The sequence below is a fragment of the Cyprinus carpio genome, chromosome A4, assembly GCF_018340385.1.
Source record: "Cyprinus carpio isolate SPL01 chromosome A4, ASM1834038v1, whole genome shotgun sequence".
Classification (NCBI taxonomy): domain Eukaryota; kingdom Metazoa; phylum Chordata; class Actinopteri; order Cypriniformes; family Cyprinidae; genus Cyprinus; species Cyprinus carpio.
In genome coordinates this window covers 31,573,345-31,589,592 of record NC_056575.1, presented here as the reverse complement: position 1 = coordinate 31,589,592, position 16,248 = coordinate 31,573,345, and the positions used below count along the sequence as shown (strand labels likewise).

Here is a 16,248-nt window from a genome sequence, read left to right as displayed (position 1 = left end):
AGGTGTGAATTTCTTGCTCTTTCATATGGAACAGTCTTACGAGGGTATCAAACTTGCAGAACAGGTTTTAGGAGACAACTTTAAAGAAAGGTTTGATCCACTTCAAATGTTGACTACTGTATAGCGCAATAAAGTTTATTAGTTATTATAACTTAATTTCAGAGGAAGTTGCCTTAATTAAAAAAAAAAAAAAAAAAAAACTGTTGCATTAGGGCTGGGCGATAGGCCTATGACCTAAAAAAAATCCCCGATTTTTTTTTCACAAAAAAATCCGATTTACAATTTAAATCAAACCCAATCATTCTCAAAACATAAAATATTTATTTTATTTCAATTTTCGTTTTTGTGTTTCAGAGGAAAAATCAGTGTTAAGGTATCTCTCCATTATAGACGTTCTGAAAGAAGAATTTATGCAAACGCGTATAAAATGCATTTAAAAACTTTAACAGAGATGTCTAGAGGGTATTTAATAGATCTGCTTCCCACGTAAGATTTTCTAGTTACTAGTCGTTCATTTGTCATTATTCAACTAATCGCAAATTTATATTAAATTTACAACTATAATCCAGCCTTAATATATTCCACGCTCAAGAACATGCATTAAGTTCGTCACAAAGCACAGGCAGAAAGTAGCCTAATAATAGTGAAAAAGGAGACATTTTAATTATTTATTAATAAACAAATGTTTTCTTGTCGGCTACAAGATGAAATTCACAGTGCTGACTCTCTCCACATGGACGCGCCTTAAAAGAGAAATACAACCTTCACAGATTACATAATGCTTTCGTTTTGAATTGATTCGTTTAAAAGACATTTCAAGCTTTCTGTAGATATATTTTCTCTTTCACATATTAAATTATGTGAAAGCAAGTAAAGAAGACTCCATTTAAAATCACTGAAGTTGTCAATTAATGAAGGGTTTTTTTGTTTTTTTTTACATCGTGTGCACTTTGTTGATAAGTGAGGACGTTTTATTAATCAGTCCAGAGTTTCAATGATTTAGTTAAATCGTGCAGGTGTAATTTTATTCGTTTCTTGTTTTAATTAGGCCTAAATAATGGGAGCGAAATTATACAGTGGCTCACGTTTACTAAAATAAAGGAAATAATTTATGAAACACACAAGCCTAGCTCACAATAGGCTATCACTTTTAATGCTCCGATGCAAAGTAAACCACATTTTCTTTTAAATAATATAACACATAATTCATATTATATAAATAATACTGCACACTATATAAATGTGTCTAATCTAAAATATGGTGTAGAGAAAATATAAGCATAGGCTCATAGGCTTGACATTTATCCTGCTTGAATTCGTTCTAAGAAACGCACATAACTTCATAAGGACTAAACTTCATCTGTGAATATTAAATATTTTTTCTTTCATTTTCCCCGACTGCAGTCAAATATAACACTTCGGTGAGGCAAAGCTGACATCAATTTGCGAAAATGTGCTTTGATGCACTTGTTTGAAAACTTGTGGTTAAAGCGCCACTCAGCGGTCAAAAGCTGCAAATGCACTTTGCAAACGCAACGGCGGCGGTACGAGCAGCAGTAGAACCAACGTTTTGGATGGCCACCTACTGTATGAATGAATTTGTGCATGCATGGTTATGTTGAAATTACTTAAAGTATATGCATTCATTTCATGATTCTGCTTCCATAGGCAGCACCCTGTTCAGCAGCACCTTGTTCAGCAGAGGGCCACCATCCAAACTGACTGTAATAATCCTGACTACTACAGATGGCTACTACTTTTCTGTTGCGTGGAACTGAGAACTGATGACGGTACGGCTTGATCTACACTGTACACGAAACCTGCAAAAACAACAAATAAATAAATAAATATATAAATGGATAAATATATTAATTCATATTAATTCAGTCCACATATTCCTCCAAAAATAAAAGTATAAATAATTAAATGTGCCAGGAGAAAATAAATAAAACCAATGTTGGAAATGAAAGAAAACAAGTTAAAGGAAATTCTAAACTGAAAGGTTTCATTTTTTCCTTCAAGAAATTTATTCATTTTCGAATGTATCTCCGTATTTATTTTTCCTTGGTGCAACATGCAAATGAAGGGAATCAATCAAACACCAGAAGGCATTCTATATTCCACCATTGGCTGACAATGTTGAAAATAGTAGTAGCCATGCTATCTGCTGATTATATTCTCTTCAGAATGGATGCATCTATACACGCTTTAGGTTAGTTAGCAGCTACATTTGATGTGGGTGTAGATCCATTTGTCTGCTAAAAAAGGGCAGTAAAATGATTTCAGTTTTGATATTCACTGCATATTCACTTAGGCTGCTAAAGGGACCATCTGCAAATTCCAATCACAGTCCAAAAATATAAACGTTCAATCATTCATTCAAATGAATGATATTTGCAAAATTAGTAGATGCCTTGTGGTCAGGCTGACGTGCTGTATATGAGCTTCTGCCACTATCTCGTTTGTACAGTAAACTGTTAATATAACTTTCAGCCAATGGTTACACAGAGACCGGCTTATGTTTGATTGACACCCTCTCATTTGCATGTGCCAAGGAAAAATAAAAAATAAATACGGAGGAGCTAAATAAATAAACGGTTAAAAGGAAGAGACAACTTTCAGTTTAGCATTTCCTTTAAAGGGATAGTTCGCCCAAGAATGAAATTTCTGTCATCATTTACTCACCCTCAAGTTGTTTCAAACCTGTATGAATTTCTTTTTTCTGCTGAACACAAAGGATGATATTTTGAAAAATGTCGGTAACCAAACAGTTGATGTACCTCATTGACTTCAGTAGTATTTTTTTTTTCCTACTATGGAAGTCAATGGGGTCCATCAACTGCTTTGTTACCGACATTTTTCAAAATATCATCTTTTGTGTTCAGCAGAAAAAAGAAATTCATACAGGTTTGAAACAACTTGAGGGTGAGTAAATGATGACAGAATTTTCATTTTTGGGCGAACTATCCCTTTAGTCGTGGCCTAATGGTTAGAGAGTCGGACTCCCAATCCAACCTTCAATAGAACAACTCATCTAACCCCCAACAACGCGGGTGGGGGGAGTGCATGTACAGTTCTCTCTCCACCTTCAATACCACGACTGAGGTGCTCTTGAGCAAGGCACCGAACCCCCAACTGCTCCCCGGGCCCCGCAGCATAAAAAAAATGGCTGCCCACTGCTCCGGGTGTGTGTTCACAGTGTGTGTGTGTGTTCACTGCTCTGTGTGTGTGCACTTCGGATGGGTTAAATGCAGAGCACGAATTCTGAGTATGGGTCACCATACTTGGCTGAATGTCACGTCACTTTCACTTAACATTTTTTTTCTAATTTCCCCCAACATGTTTTATTGATTAAATTATTTATCTCCTTGCCCATTTATGTGGATATAGTGGATTTCTGTATTTATTTGCACACTTATTTCAGTGTGCTATACTGACAATAAAGGTTTAATGATAAGGCGTTTTTGTATTTTTAGATATGTGCCCGACTGAAGGAGACGTACCCCAAATTTCAAGAAATAAAGGGGGGTTGGCTTCTCTATAAATCTTCAGGTAATCACCAGGGACAAAACATTTAGTAAAAACTGACCCTGAACTAAAAAATACAGATAGCATTTTGTATTTTTCTGTATTTTTGTACAATGGTATTTTTTATTTCTTTTTATTTTAAGGAGGATGGGGCTCCCGGAAGCTCACTCTTATTCCACCGGATGAAAGTAGGTACAATGCCAAGAATTTGAAGACGGCAACAAATGGATTTAAAGGAGTTCTTTACATTGCTCCGCTACAAATAGAACTTGACACCACTGCTCTGCCACCTGAATCTGAATCTTTTAATGAAATGCCAAAAGAGAAATGCCAGAGATGTGGAGTCAGTTATCCACTACTGATTCTGACTACACACATAAATACCTGTGTGAACAGTGAGGATGCTGAACAGACAAATGATGATGCTGACCAGACCAGTGATGAAGCTGAACAAACCAAACAAGTAATGTATATTAAAAATAGTTATTTTAATTTAATAAATAATTTGCAAGTATGGATACAAAATGGGTATAAAATAAATTTTTTTTAGTGTTTTCGTTTTCTAGAGATGCTTTTTTTACTTTTGCTTATTTTTTTTTATTATTTTTTTTACTTTAGGCAACTTGCCCCATATGTCAAAAAGAAATGTCTCTCGATGTAATAGAGATTCACGCAAGTTTTTGCATGGGTGACAGGTGAGAAATTATTTTATTTGACAGTTTATTTTTTAAAAGTGCACAAAATACTTATTTCCAGATTAATCAGTGAATGTTTTTTCTTCAAAATTTACAAGGAGCAATATTATATCACTAAGAGAGCATGTAACATTCTCTGAGAAATCTGTAGGAACGTATCACTGGTCACCAATGGGTGTCACTAGGCTCTTTTTAGGGGGGCTTTAGCCCTGTATTAGGCATAAGATCAAAAATGTATTCACAATGTACATATTCATTAAATAAACTTGGTTACCTAGCTTTCCTGGTAGACTTCAGTAATTTAACATATCTGAGAAAATGATTCATAAAATCAGTTGACCCTATGTTTACTTTCTTCACTGACACAGACAAAAAAGAAAAGCCTATATCACTCAAAGCTCAGCTTTATAAGGGGAAGAGACAGGGCAAGATAAGAACAAATAGAAAAAGAGTGATGGAGATGAGGAGAGAAAAATAATCTACTTAAAGCTATTGTTATCCTTTTTTTTTGGCCTACAAAACATCTTAAAATGTTATAGCCTAGAACCCCCTTAAACTACCACGCATTTGGTACCTCAGTGATTATAAAACCCTGCCATTTATATCTACTAATTAACAGCTAATATCCTAGTAACATGCATGTTAATAAGCAACTACTTAACAGTGAGAATTGGACCCTAAAGTGTTACTTTTTTAAATCATACACTCATTGGGGGCTGGGCCCCCCTAAAATGAAAATCCTAGAATCACCCCTGTTGGTCACATAATGTATACTTTTATTGTGTGTGCTGTTAGGATTGCCTCAGCTCTTCTTCACAGCAAATATCAATTGAATAGGTAATTCATTCTAATGGTATTTTTGTTCTTTTGTTGCACACAAGTATGGTAATGAAGTATGTGTATTTTATTATAAGTATACAACCTCTGGAATTAAATGTGTCTATGGAAGAACCATCTACATCTGGAGTTTACGTGCCGTTGACGTATACCGCTGAACCTTCAAATGCAGCTAAAGCCACAAGCATGAGTCATGGTATGTGTTTTTGTTTAAGTTGAAATAGAATTGATAAACGTAACACATTTCTGAGATGTAGGCTAGCACTGAAGTAGTGGAGTACACAACTAGCTTCAACTGAAAGTGTTGACATGTTGCTTCTATGCATTTTGCAGATTGGAAAATTGAACCAGATAAAAATAAAGCAGCATCCTTATACACTAAGGAAATAATTCGCCAACATGAGACTGGAAAATCCCTCTTGATGACCATGGATGTGAGAATGGACAAGGAAGATCAAGACAGAGAACTTGTTGCATTCTACAAACAAAACGGCATAGAATGGGCATGCCCTGTGAAGTGCAAACTCCAAGGTGGTATTAAACAAATATAAATGCATTTATTCAGTGGCATTCTTAGCTGGTTTTATTGGGCATTTTCTTTTTCTTTTTGGACTGTTGATTTTAATCCGTTACAATCAGGGGATGCTGCCATTGGTGAAGGTGTGACTAGACACTTCTTTTCAACTGTTATACAGAGGCTTCAGCATGGTTTCAATTTTAACATGGGTATGTTAACTATTTTTAAGGAACATTGACTGGCATTTTGTTTCATCTTTGAATCCACAATGTTAATTTAAGCCCATTATTTTAAAACAGGAAATACTGCAAGGACCTGTCTCTTTGAAGGTGAACCAGGCCATCTTGTTCCATCATCTTCACAATTTCTCATAGAGAGAGATCTGTTCCTAGTTGCGGGACGCATGATTGGACATGCATTCCTACATGGTGGACCTCGGCTGGCTGGAGTCAGCCAAGCAATAGTCCATGTACTTCTAGGTGGTTCAGCTGAGACTGCTACAGTGCAAATCGAAGACTGTCCTGACCATGATATTCGTGAAACCATAAAACTGATAAGTACATTGGTAGTATAATCAGTAATTTAAACAATTCATAATTGTTGCATTATTTATTTATTTTTCTACATGGCGCTTGATGGAGAGGCAGAACTCAGTAGTGAAGAATATCAACCTGTCCTTGACCTGAGTCTTGCTTGGGATCTTCCTGGCCCAACCAAAGAAAACCGAAAGTGGCTTTTTGAGCGCCTATTACCACATGCGGTAGTGTTCTTTTATTGTCTGAGCTTTAAGTTTTAGCATTGCTGTACTGTAGCATTATTATTATTTTTTTTTCATGTAACCTAATAATCTAAAATATGCAATACTATAGGTCATTGGAAGGAGATTACGGCAGTTTAAACAAATACGTAAAGGACTTAAAGAAACCAGAGTGTGGCCACTGTTGAGTGAAAGGAAAGATGTGGAAATCTTTCTGAGGGAAAATGAAAATTCACAAACAAAACAGTAAAATTTTTAATTTATTTAGCAAATTACTATAAAATAAACATTTATATTAAAAAAAAAAATTATACATATATACAGGTGAAACTCAAAATTTGAATATCGTGCAAAAGTTAATTTCATTAATTCAATTTAAAAGGTGAAACTAATTATATATGCTCATTACATGCAATTTCTCAAGTTTCACCTGTGTATATATACATAAACAGTTTTTTGAGATGGTGTGTGTGTGTGTGTATATATATATATATATATATATATATATATATATATATATATATATATATATATATATATATATATATATATGCAGACCTGTTGCAACAGAAATATGTAATTGTTTCCAGATGCTGCTCAATGTATCTGCTGGCCCTCGGATATCAGTGTGAATGATGATGAGGACAAAGACGACGAAGATTGTTCGCTAGAAGATAGATGTCACATCTCGTGGTATTTGCGTCACTTTATTGAAACAGGTATAAATATATTTTTTAAATAAATTTTCCTATGGGGTTTTATAATTTCAGTAAAATAAAGCCTGTGGTAAACTACTTGATGAAACTTTTTTGTTGGGTTTGGAACGACATTGTGGTGAGTAATTAATTGTTGATTTTGTTTTATTTAGCATCCAGCTCAGACCTTAAAAACTTGGTGAAGTTTTGGCTTGGGTGGGAAGTGCCAGAAGGAAAGATGGTAGTGGAAGTGGTTAACTCTGAGATGCCGAAGTCCTCCACTTGTTTCAATGTGCTACGCCTCCCAGCCCACTACATGGATTTCAGCAATTTTAAGGATGATCTCCTTATGTGCATTGGCACTTCAGAATATGGTTTTGGCCTTGTTTAGATCTGTGAAATCCAAAACTGTAATAGTAACACCCGATCTATAAATTAGATTACATTACCAAAGTTTGTCCTGTTTTTTGGACATTGATGAAGTTAAAGTAATACGTTCATGTATTATTGCCGTTTTATTTTGGAGAAGGGTAAAAACCCATGCAATAGTTAACATACCTGCTCTAAAGCAATCCATAGTTCTATGTATTCAAAAATACACATGTAATCTTATGGTTTAATTAACCATCAAATTCCAATTGTTTCAGCAGTTAAAGTAATACGTTCATGTATTATTGCCATTTTATTTTGGAGAAGGGTAAAAACACATGCAATAGTTAACATACCTGCTCTAAAGCAATTTAGCAATCCATACTTCTATGTATTCAAAAATACACATGTAATCTTATGGTTTAATTATCCACCAAATAAATTCAAATTGTTTCAGCAGTTAATGTGTCATTACTCAAGTGCTTGGCAAAACTGCACTGCAGCCATGTAAATGTCTATCCCATAGGATTGTGATGGTGACCTAGGATCCACTGTGTCCTTCAGTGCAGTAAGTTGCTCTGGTGTAAGTGGACATTGTACAGTAGGAACGTTAACACCAACACTTTCATCAGTAGGCAGCCCACTGCTTTCCCAATCAATCTCGGCAATGTTAATTTCCTGGGTATACAAAAGACATTTTATATTATATTATATATATATATATATATATATATATATATATATATATATATATATATATCTATATATATTTTAAATGCATCTATAAATGGTATACATTCTCGGTTCCTATAATAGTTCCAAATATTATATTTGCATGATTACTGGAATGCTAATTAGGTGTTTAAATGCCACTGAATTAATATTTGAATTCTCATGACCCCTGTAATTTTTCTAAAAAAAAAAATTATGTAAACATGGCTGTACATTTGCATGAATACCTCTTCGTTTGGGGGATCATCAACTTGATAGTGAATTTGACCCAATTCCCAGAGCTGGTTTGGAGACATGCTATGTTCTGTTCTCAAAGGGTGATTATCCCACCCATCTCGGAAAAAGTTTAGATCATCTTGTAGCCTTGGCAGGAATGTATAGTGGCAACAGAAGAGATGTGTTTGGTCTGCAATATTAAGGTAGTTGTCCTCCTCAAGATAGTGTAGCACATCATAGTACACACTGGTCACTGCAGTCCACACATCTCTCCACAGTCTCTCTATTCTATAACAAAGCATTACAAGAAAACTCATAAGCAATTAGGTGGTTCAAACAAACACTTGAAGTATAAAGCACACAGTTACATAGTGGAGATATCTCTGCCACATAGTACTTTCTTTTAAATCTCCCTGTGCCACGAATTGTGAACATTAAACGTGCAATGTCCACATTCTCAACTCCATGGTCCCCTCTGACCCTATAATGTTACAAAGATGGTCAAGGCAATGTTTTAATACTTAACCCAGTCCTCATTTCCAAAGGTTAATTTAATGTTCCTGGTGAAAATGATGCATAAAAACAATGAATAGTTGATGTTAAATTTGTGCATTGGACAACATTTGACATTAACATGACTACACCATACTTCTGTAAGGAATAATTGACGACAGGCCGTTGAATTATTAGAAAAATAATGCACACCAGAGGTGTAATGGCCACTCCGCTTCGTGACTGCATTACCACCTTGAGTGTGCATTATTTTACTTATAATGCAACTGCTTCAGGTCAACGTGTGATCATCAACCAGTGGATCTCTGAGCTGAGTGAGTGGAGACAGGGCTCATTTGCATATTCATAGAACCGTGCATACTAAATTAGGCAAGGGTGTCAAGTTACATACGAGCTATTTTAAGGCATTAAAGGATTAGTTCACTTTCAAAAAAAAAATTTGGGCTGATAATGTACACACACCCATGACCAAGACCACCCAAGTCCATGTCTTTCCTTCTTCAGTCAAAAAGAAATTAAGGTTTTTAGGAAAACATTCCAGGATCTTTCTCAATATAATGGACTTCAATGGAAACCAATGGTTTGAAGGTCCAAATGTCAGTCTCAATCAAAGGCTTTACACAATCCCATTCGAGAAATAAGCGTCTTATCTAGTGAAACGATCAGTCATTTTCTAAAAAATGAAAAAAATATATATATACTACCACAAATGCCCATCTTGTACTATCTCTGAGATGCGCCACGCATTACGTCATCACAGTGGAAAGGTCACGCCAGACGTAGTCGGATGTACCAACCCAGTGTTTACAAATATGATATATGCATGTTGAATGACACATTTATATGTATTTGTGTCAGTTTATTGTTTAAAATGGTCCTTACGTATGCATATCATTATTAGTATGTGTATTAGTCTTTGCCCAATGACCAATGACCGATCGTTTCACTAGATAAGACCCTTATTTCTCGACTGGGATCGTGTTGAAACTTTGAAGCTGCATTGAGACGGACATGGACCTTCTAACCATTGGTTGCCATTAAAGTCCATTATATTGAGAAAAATCCTGGAATGTTTTCCTCAAAAAAAAAAGAAAGACATGGACATCTTGGATGACATCAGGGTGAGTAAATTATCAGCAAAAATGTTTTAAAAGTAAACTAATTCTTTAAGATTTTTTTTCACAGGAAAAATACAATGTTTAAATATGTAATTTTGGTGATCAAAAATTAGTTTTAAGGGATGAGTTTCAATAAATGATTGATTACAGGGGGACTTTAAACAAAAGTTTCCTTCTTAAGACAATAGTTAAAAAGAATAAAACCTTACACAGAATATTTACCTTATTTGTGATTAGTGTCAATGTGCATCAATGATTTGGGACCTGGGACTGAATATCTCCTCCGTACAACACAACCCAGCTCTGTCATCCTGGATAAAACTCCCAGTGTGTCCACTCGATGAAGTGATGTCCTCACCCGCTCATATTGTACCTTGTGCCCTTCAGCTTTCAAAGCTCCCTTCACCATCCTGTACCCAGAGTTTGGCATTCTGGACTTAATAGAAGACACTAATATGTCTAGTTCACTGTCTGTTAGTGAACTATACAGTGATCTAACTGATAGGTTGAACTCTGCCAGTCGTCTATGTACAGTCCGTTCAGATACCCCCAGAAGAAAGGCAATGCACCTCACTGGTAAGTTCATCTCAAGCAAACTGGTGAGATATTCACAACCAATGACTGCTTTTGGTCGTCCACAACTACCTTGTTCAAAGTGCGCTGTCACAACATGCGTCTCATTTCTTTGTCTTTCTGAAGTAATTGCATGATGCAGACCAGTCAAACCTTCCCATATATCAACAGGAATGATGACCTAGGGGGATACGGCACTGAGGAACTCCAACTCCTGAACACAGATAAATTCTAAAAAGTCCAAATCCACAGGCATCCTGGCAAGTGCATGCTCCAAACGTGAGCGAAGTCTTTCCCATATATGATCTAGAAGTATCTGTTCCTGTAACAATAAATGCTTAAGTTAGTTACAGTGCCAGCACTTGGGGAAAGGAGTGCATAAATTACATTTTCAAAATGGTTACATACAGACAACAGATGCGCATTGTTTGAACACGACGGTCTGTGACAACTATTTGTTGCAGTTTGGCGTGTGAATTAGCCATTAAATGTCTTACAATAAGCCTACATAATGCAATTGTCCTTTCAATATTAAAGTCTTCTCTACTAAATGATGACTGACTAATCAATAAAAAATACCTTCTCCGCCACCAAACAACACAACAGAAAAAATATAACAACTTCTGCTGCTCACAACAACCAACTACTATTTTTTCCATCCAAAGGAATGTTGGCTTTTGGTGATTTTATTTCATGAAAGTTGCAGTAATACATTTTATTTTTACTTTAATATGACTATTGAGTGGTAATCGCTTTAGAAAAGCAATAATGTACTCAAGGCTAGTGCTGTCTTGTGAATAAGTCACGTCTGAAGAGGTTGCAAGCACTCCGGTTCGCGTCGTATTCACGATACAGCACACCCTCTCGATGTACGACGCAGTCTAGACCAAACGCGAACGGTGCGACGTGACCCGTGAAATCCCCAACAGCACACGGATTCCCCATCCTATTTCTGACTTAGTCCCAGCTCTTTGCAACAGTCGCTTCAAGCACTGTGTTGCGTCGCGCCGTTGCGTCCTGTCTGTGTAACTTAGGCCTAGTAGACACGGTGGCGTTCTAATCAATTTTACACAAAATATACTTTAAAACAAACACCAGAGGCCTCTTAGACAAATGTCTCACGTGCTGAGAACGCTAACCTAACATATAAACACAAAATCATTCATGTTTAAGAATCACTTACCTCCGGGCGATTCATGATCAGAGTCAGAGAGTGGCAACCTCTTGAACCACCACCACGTTCGCGCTGGAAAACTTGCGCAGTCCCCACAATTGGCCAAAATGCTCTGTTCGACTTTTCTGAGATCATCTACTCTTCCCTGTGGATGACCTGTGACCTTCATTCTGTAAGATCTGAATTTTTGAGTTTGAATTTTTGACATTGAATTTTAGAAAACTGAATTTGAAGTTCTGAATTTCTTCACCTTGAAAACTTGAATCTGAATTTTTTAAAACTAAATATTTGCAGTATAATAAATAACAAAAAAAAAAGCTATCTGAAAAAAAATACATATAAAAAAAATTCAACAAAAAAAACACAACAATTTAAATTTCAAAAATTCAAAATACTCTTTAAAAAAAAATTAAATTCAGAACTATTTAAACTACCAGCTAAAATAGAATTTTGTTAGATTACACTTGCAAATAATTCAAATTTACACAATTCAAATTCAAATCATTTTGTCATAATATTAGCTCCATAGGTAACTAGGATTTACACAAGCTCCAGTCTGGATCCAGGACACCTGAGAAGAGATGATGCTAACCCTGAAACAACATACAGAACTACCACATTTTGCTAGAAGTTTGATTGCGTAATTGCTATTAATAGTGTTAAATAGTCTGTTTGTTTACATCTTAAATGGATTTTTCCTAACATTTCTGCCGTATGCACAGTCATCACTGATAAGCTACTACTAAATATTGAAGAAACTTAATTTTCTGTACGGTTGCTTTGGAATGATTTGTATCATAAAAAGCGCTATACAAATAAACTTAAATTGAACTGAACTTGGTATAAACAGTTTGAGAACCACTGGTTTAAAGAAATGGTATAAGATGAAATCCGTTTTTTAAGATTTTAGTAAACCATTTCTTCTTTCCCCTTGTAGAGTCATCAAGGATCCAGGTTATTATTGGCAAATTGGTAAGAAATTGTTCATCTGCTACATTGCACTGTCACTTCCGGTAGAGATTCATTGACCTTTTGTGATAGGTTGTGATTTTACTTAGTTTAATAAAAATCTACGCAATTTTATTTTACTTGTTTTACTAAATACACTGTATAGTTAGGGTTCTGATTAAGACAGTGTAACTGGGGGCTCTGAAAACACTACTTGTGAATAATTTGTTAATATTGTAAACTTTCATCTGAATGCATTAAATAAGTGTTTAATGAATAGTGTTGTGCACTTTGTTTCCATCCCCACTTGATATTGAACTGTAAAGTAAAAATATTGTGTGATTTGTTTTGCATTCAGTTAAAAATATTTAATGTAATTTTTTTATGTCAAAGTTGATATTTTATGAGGCTTTATTTTTGGTGATTTTGTTTCTGTTTATACAGGACAGTACAGAAAGCACACAAGTGGGAGAGAGTGGAGGGGACGGCATCAGAAAGGACCTAGAGCTGGGACACTTTCAAGGATCACCTAAAGCACAACCACACTATATGTACGAGGTTGTTGGTTCTAACATTTTAGGGTCCCTCTCGGTAGAAATCACATTCCACGTTCACCGCGAAAAAAAAAAAAAAAAAACGCAGTCCGGCGGGGGTTCCCCTCATTAGAAATCGCTTTTCCCCCCCTATAACGCATAGACCAAGATGGCGGCGCGAACACATCGCGAGGCTCAGCGTCTTACCAGATTTCGCATAATAGTGTTACTTTACCTGGTTATTTCATTCGTGTTCACGTGATTCAGTTATGCGAACTATAGCTATAGTAAACAGTCACTTTTGGACATCAACAAACGGTGTTCCAACGTAGTTTTAGACCATCCTTTCGACTTCAGCGAACTCCCGCCGGAGCTACTGAGATCACCGCGGACAAGCGGATCACTCGCACTGACCGGAAGTGCTCGACGTCGGCGTCGAGACCGTAAACAAAGACGGGGAAAGCGTGGAGGGCTGCGTGCTAAGCTAAGGCTAAACCCACATTGACCAGCTCTGCCCAGCATCTTCCTTGCCAATGTACGGTCTCTGATGAACAAGATGGACGAACTAAAGATCTGGACCCTCACACAGAAGTGGCTTATGGACTGTAATGTTATGTTTTTCACTGAAACATGGCTCTGCAACGATGTCCCAAACAGCATGGTGCATATGGATGGACGCTCTTTCTTCAGGGCTGACAGAGTAGCAGCAACCTCTGGTAAAAACAAGGGTGGTGGAGTATGCATTTATGTAAACAAATCATGGTGCACAGACTCTGTCATTGTTGATGCCTATTGCTCTGCTGATCTGGAGTTCCTGATTATCAAGTGCAGGCCATTCTACCTATCACGTGAGTTTACCTGCATTGTTGCTGCTGCAGTTAATGAACCGCCGGACGCTAATGCTAACGTGGCTATGAAAGAACTTAGTGCTGCTATTAGCAAATTACAAACCCTGCACCCGGATGGAGCCTTTATTGTTGCTGGGGGACTTCAATCACTGCACTTTAAGATCTGTTCTCCCTAAATTTCATCAGAATGTCTCCTGCACTACAAGGGGACATAAAACATTGGACCACGTTTATACTAAATGTGACTGATGCCTACAAAGTCACACCCCTCCCCCCACCTGGGTCAGTCTGACCACCTCTCTTTGTTGCTGCTCCCCAAGTATACCCCGGTCATCAAATGTGTGAAACCTACAATAAGAACTGTTAAAATCTGGCTGGAAGATGCTGACTTCAGTCTTCAACATCAATTCCAGCACACAGACTGGAGTGAGTTTGCTGCCCAGGCCACCACAGACTCTCGAATTAACATTGACACTTACACCAACTCTGTCTTGGAGCACATCAACAGATGTGTGGGCAGAGTGACCACACACAAAAAAATAAAAAAATTCCCCAATCAGAAGCCCTGGATGAACAGAGAGGTTCGCCTCCTGCTCAAAGCAAGAGATGCAGCCTTCAGGTCTGGAGACCGGGAGGCTTACAGCTCAGCCAGAGCCAACCTGAGGAAGGGTATCTGCCAGGCCAAACACGCACACAAACAGAGGATTGAAGAACACTTCAATTCTTCAGACCCCCGGCGTATGTGGCAAGGCATACAATCCATCACAGATTACAAACCACCTAACACTGTGCCCCCCTCCAGCTCTGCCTCCCTCCCTGACGAGCTCAATCATTTTTATGCTCGTTTTGATAAAAATAATAAGGAGATCTCACTCAAAGCTGAGCATCAACCCAGTGAACTGCCCCTCACACTCTCCACCTCAGCTGTTTACTCCACTCTGCGTAAGGTGAATGCACGGAAGGCAGCTGGCCCTGACGGAATACCTGGTCGTGTGCTTAAAGCCTGTGCGGAGCAACTGGCTGTGGTCTTCATGGACATTTTCAATCTGTCCCTGGCCCAAACAACTGTCCCCACTATCTTCAAAACCACCATCGTACCAATACCGAAACACTCCACTGCCTCGGTACCTAACGACTTCCGTCCTGTTGCACTCACCCCCATCATTGCCAAGTGCTTTGAAAGGCTGATTGCATCCCACTTAAAATCCTGTGTCCCTGCTCCACTAGACCCATTTCAATTTGCCTATCGCCACAACAGGTCAACAGAGGACGCCATCTCAACGACACTTCACTCTGCCCTCACCCACCTGGACAGTCAAAACACACATGTGAGAATGCTGTTCATAGATTTCAGTTCTGCATTTAATACTGTAATCCCTCCCAAGCTGATCTCCAAGCTCAGCCAGCTTGGAATCAGCACATCCATCTGCAATTGGAATCTAGACTTTTTGACTAACAGACCTCAGTCTGTTAAATTAGATAACCTCTCCTCCTCCATCATCACCCTGAACACCGCCGTGCCACAGGGCTTCGTACTGAGCGCTCTCCTGTACTCCCTATTCAGCCATGACTGCGTTCCTGTTTATGGCTCCAACACCATAATCAAATTTGCAGATGACACCACGGTGGTAGGTCTGATCAAAGATGATGATGAGTCAGCCTACAGGGATGAGGTGCAGCACCTGGCTGTGTGGTGTGCCACCAACAATCTGGAATTAAACAACCAGAAGACAAAGGAGATCATTGTGGACTTCAGGCGGACTAGGAGTCATGCACACACACCCATCTACATCAACGGAGCTGTAGTGGAGCGTGTGTCAAGTTTCAAGTTCCTTGGCATCCATATCTCTGATGACCTCACCTGGTCCCATAACACCTCCACCCTGGTCAAAAAGGCACAGCAGCGCCTTTACTTCTTACGGAGCCTTAAGAAAGTTCACCTGAATCCCAGGATCCTTGTGGAATTCTACCGCTGTACCATTGAGAGCATACTCACAAACTGCATCTCAGTATGGTACAGCAATTGCTCCGCATCTGACCGCAAAGCACTCCAGCGAGTGGTGAAAACTGCTCAACGGATCACCGGCACCCAGTTAACTTCCATTGAGAACATCTATCACAAGCGCTGTCTGGGCAGGGCAAGAAACATCATCAAGGATGCCCCTCACCCTAACCTGGACTTTTCACTCTCCTTC

At 37.9% G+C, this 16,248-nt stretch overlaps 1 protein-coding gene across 1 annotated transcript in view; it reads left to right on the top strand.

Moving 5' to 3' along the window:
* Positions 1 to 1,659: 1,659 nt before the first annotated feature.
* LOC122141031 overlaps positions 1,660 to 16,248 on the top strand; it is a 114,927-nt gene continuing 100,338 nt past the window's right edge. The window contains exons 1-7 of the mRNA XM_042746817.1: positions 1,660 to 1,790; positions 3,477 to 3,552; positions 3,672 to 3,991; positions 4,147 to 4,223; positions 5,138 to 5,256; positions 5,394 to 5,591; positions 5,700 to 5,786. Of these exons, the coding sequence (XP_042602751.1) occupies positions 1,785 to 1,790; positions 3,477 to 3,552; positions 3,672 to 3,991; positions 4,147 to 4,223; positions 5,138 to 5,256; positions 5,394 to 5,591; positions 5,700 to 5,786 (883 nt within the window). The 5' untranslated portion in view covers positions 1,660 to 1,784. The remainder of the gene's footprint in view (positions 1,791 to 3,476; positions 3,553 to 3,671; positions 3,992 to 4,146; positions 4,224 to 5,137; positions 5,257 to 5,393; positions 5,592 to 5,699; positions 5,787 to 16,248) is intronic.